Raw genomic sequence first — 3,224 nt, 5'->3', positions numbered from 1 at the left:
TATTAAGTATAATATTATAATTTACATTTTACTGCATATTTTGACACCACAATTTATTATAATGTCGTGGGCAAAAAAACGACAGAACATTTTACAGCTGATAAGGAATCGAGAATTAAACGTAATAAAAATTCATAACATACTATATTTTATTAATTGATTCAGTCACATTAAATTTAAAACTATTATTGATGATTAGGATCACATCCGCATAAAGTATGCATTAAAAAGTAACTTGGATTACAAATGTATTTCAAAACTTGGATTAATCGCCGAATTAGGTCATCAACAAAGTGTTCATTGCCTACAATGGAATGAAAGTGGAAGGTATATGTATATTAATTTAATAACTATTTTGATTGAATAAAAGTGTAGGTATGATCATTAAAAAATAATATATTTATTAAGACTTATATAATCTATTTCATTTTTCAGCACGTTAGCATCAGCATCTAATGACCATGAAATAATACTATGGGATCCATTTTTACAAAAAGTTAAAACTACTATTAAAACTTTACACAATCACGGCATATTTTCTGTTAAGGTAATTAAACACACTTCAGTGTTACTGGAGTGTATTTTTAAGAAACCTATAATTACTTTATTCACTGAGAGAATGTAGTTCTTGCACATACAACTGGAGCCGAGAAGTGTGGTTTTGTGTGTACACGGCGATCTACAACTCTTTTTGGTTTGTGTTCAACCACATTCTGTCAGTGAAAAGAGTAAATGTACTCAGTTGATAGTAATGAAAAAACAATATAAATATAATATAAAATATCCACACTGATAAACCTTTACCGCTTAGCATCGTTATTCGTATACAATCATATCATATCATTGAATTCAAATTTAATACCATCCATTATACAGTAACCCACTTGTAACTTACTTAACAGCAGATTGGCATCCACTTACCTACTTTTTTTATTTATTAAAAATGTGTACAAGAATAAAAAATAAGAAAATATATTGTAGTAAATAATAATATTATTTATAGTTAATTAATCATATAAGTAATTTTAACATTAATTGTTTATAGTTATTATTTACATAACCTTTTTTAGTTTATACCTGGATATAATGATGATTTAGTTGCGACTGGATCTGCTGATTGGAGTTCACATACATATAATGTAACAACAGGTCAAAAATTAAGCAGTTGCACTTGTTCTCAAGGAAAAATCAACCGTCTAGCTGTAGCAAATGATTCGCCTAGTCTATATTGGTGTGCTTCAGAGGATGGATGCATTAGGTATGATTCCGTCTAGTGAATGTGTAACAATGGTTTATTAAATTTAGCTTCAATGTAATCATACCATTGTTGTAATAATGTTGACACTTAATTATTTCTTGATGTTCATACAGTCAACATGATTTGAGAATGGGCCATGAATGTCCTACCGATAAGTCTAAGACTACGTTGGTGACGATATATGATGATTTGGGGAAAAAGATTAAAACTAAATGCTTAGATATAAACCAACTTAGAACCGAGCAGCTTGCAGTTGGTGCTTGTGACCAATATGTGAGATTATATGACCGCAGAATGATTCAATCGCTTTCATCATTTGATGTGAAACATCCTTCAAAATATGTATCGTTATATGGTGGCAATAATGTTAACAATGCTCTCCAATATTTTGTACCAGGTCACATCCATTCAAATGACAATGAACCGAAAAAAAAAAAAATATATGTAATTTCTTATTTGACTTTTAGTCCTGATGGACAAGAGTTGTTGGTTAATTATTCTTGTGATTATGTATACTTATATAACTTGGTGAATCGAGCTGATAATGCATTTTTCAACATCCCAAAAGTTATGAAAGTTCCTCGTAAGTTACTTAATACAATTACAATGTTTATATGTTATTTAATCATTTGTGTATTTTAAGGAGAAAACGGAGAGGGTTCTTCTACTGATTTAATAGATGATCAAGTTCCTGTTCCTCATTTGAAACTACCAGATAATGTAGTTCAATTAAAATTAAAGGTTAGAAATACACATTGTAAATTGCATGGCATTTATTTATGTTTTAACAGTAAATAAATTAAAGTATTGTTATAAATTATAGGCAGATTACTTAATTGAAAAACAAAACTATAATAATGCTATTTTCCTTTATAATGAAGCCTTAAATATTCATCAATGCAGTGAACTGTTTTTGAATAGAGCTGCAGCCTATATTAATAGAAAGTGGCATGGAGACTTCTACGCAGCTCTCAGAGATTGCGTGACTGCATTAAAATTGGAGCCTAACCATATGGAAGCACATTTTCTGTTGGCAAGAAGTCTGTTTTTACTGGACAAGTCAAAAGATTCTAAAATGTGTTTAGATCTGTTGACAATGAAATACCCATCGTATAAAACTAATGACGCATACAAATGTCTTTATAGTGATTTATTAAATGAACAATCTAATAATAAAGATAAATTTGATGGTAACTACTATATAAGTATTTTTGTATTCATCTGTATAGTATTCTATATAAACCATTTATTGTTATTCATTAATTTTTTGTGTTCTCTATTTAGGAAAAAACGTGCTGGGAACGTCGGATTCCACATCAAATGTTCTAGAATATGTGTTACATATTGAACAAGCCCAGAAGATAACTTTTGAGAAATACTTTCGTAATCAGGCAAAAGATTACCATCGGAGATATTATGGGCATATTAATGTCTTTAGTGACAGAACAGAAGCTAATTTTTTTGGAAGGTAAAGTTGTTATTAATAGTATATTATAATGAATTTTCAAATATTTAATTCATACATTATTTATAGTCGAAATCAATTCATAGTTGCTGGTAAAGATGAAGGTTTACTTTTTGTATGGGAAAAAAATACAGAGAAGAATTTGGTCATACTGAAAGGCGATAAGTTCACGGTAAATTGTATACAACCACACCCTTCAGAGTTTTTGTTGGCAACTAGTGGTCGTGGTAATAAAGTCAAATTATGGAGTCCGTTGCCACATGTAAGACTATTAAAAAAATAAATAAATTACGCTTAAAACTAAATTAAACCATTCAATGCAATGTTATAGAATTTGAATAATACAGATATAATGAAAAACTGTAGCAGAAGAGCTATGTTATCCCAAAGACTTGATGAGCAATTAATGTGATCAATATGGAATTTATATATTAACTAATATGTTTAATGATTGTCCAAAGAGTTAATAAAAACATAATTTATGTATTTTTTTATCAATAT

At 29.0% G+C, this 3,224-nt stretch overlaps 1 protein-coding gene across 1 annotated transcript; it reads left to right on the top strand.

Annotated features, from left to right (window-relative positions):
* LOC132937078 (WD and tetratricopeptide repeats protein 1-like) lies at nt 1–3,049 on the top strand. The gene is made up of 9 exons (XM_061003906.1): nt 1–121; nt 200–327; nt 436–547; nt 1,071–1,258; nt 1,372–1,841; nt 1,902–1,999; nt 2,082–2,448; nt 2,543–2,726; nt 2,793–3,049. The coding sequence occupies exons 1-9, from the start codon at nt 62–64 to the stop codon at nt 3,004–3,006; spliced, it is 1,821 nt and encodes a 606-aa protein (XP_060859889.1). The 5' UTR covers nt 1–61; the 3' UTR covers nt 3,007–3,049.
* Nucleotides 3,050–3,224: the final 175 nt, after the last annotated feature.

The sequence above is a fragment of the Metopolophium dirhodum genome, chromosome 1 (genome assembly GCF_019925205.1).
Source record: "Metopolophium dirhodum isolate CAU chromosome 1, ASM1992520v1, whole genome shotgun sequence".
NCBI lineage: Eukaryota > Metazoa > Arthropoda > Insecta > Hemiptera > Aphididae > Metopolophium > Metopolophium dirhodum.
The sequence above is the reverse complement of the archived record's forward strand: the minus strand, read 5'-3'. Positions and strand labels throughout refer to the sequence as shown.

What these genes read in the sequence shown, in the direction of transcription:
- LOC132937078 (XM_061003906.1), top strand. Translation starts at nt 62, where the DNA reads ATGTCGTGGGCAAAAAAACGACAGAACATTTTACAGCTGATAAGGAAT. An exon ending in TCAGAGGATGGATGCATTAG is followed by an intron (nt 1,259 to 1,371) that starts GTATGATTCCGT and finishes ATGTTCATACAG; the next exon opens with TCAACATGATTTGAGAATGG. An exon ending in GAAGCTAATTTTTTTGGAAG is followed by an intron (nt 2,727 to 2,792) that starts GTAAAGTTGTTA and finishes CATTATTTATAG; the next exon opens with TCGAAATCAATTCATAGTTG.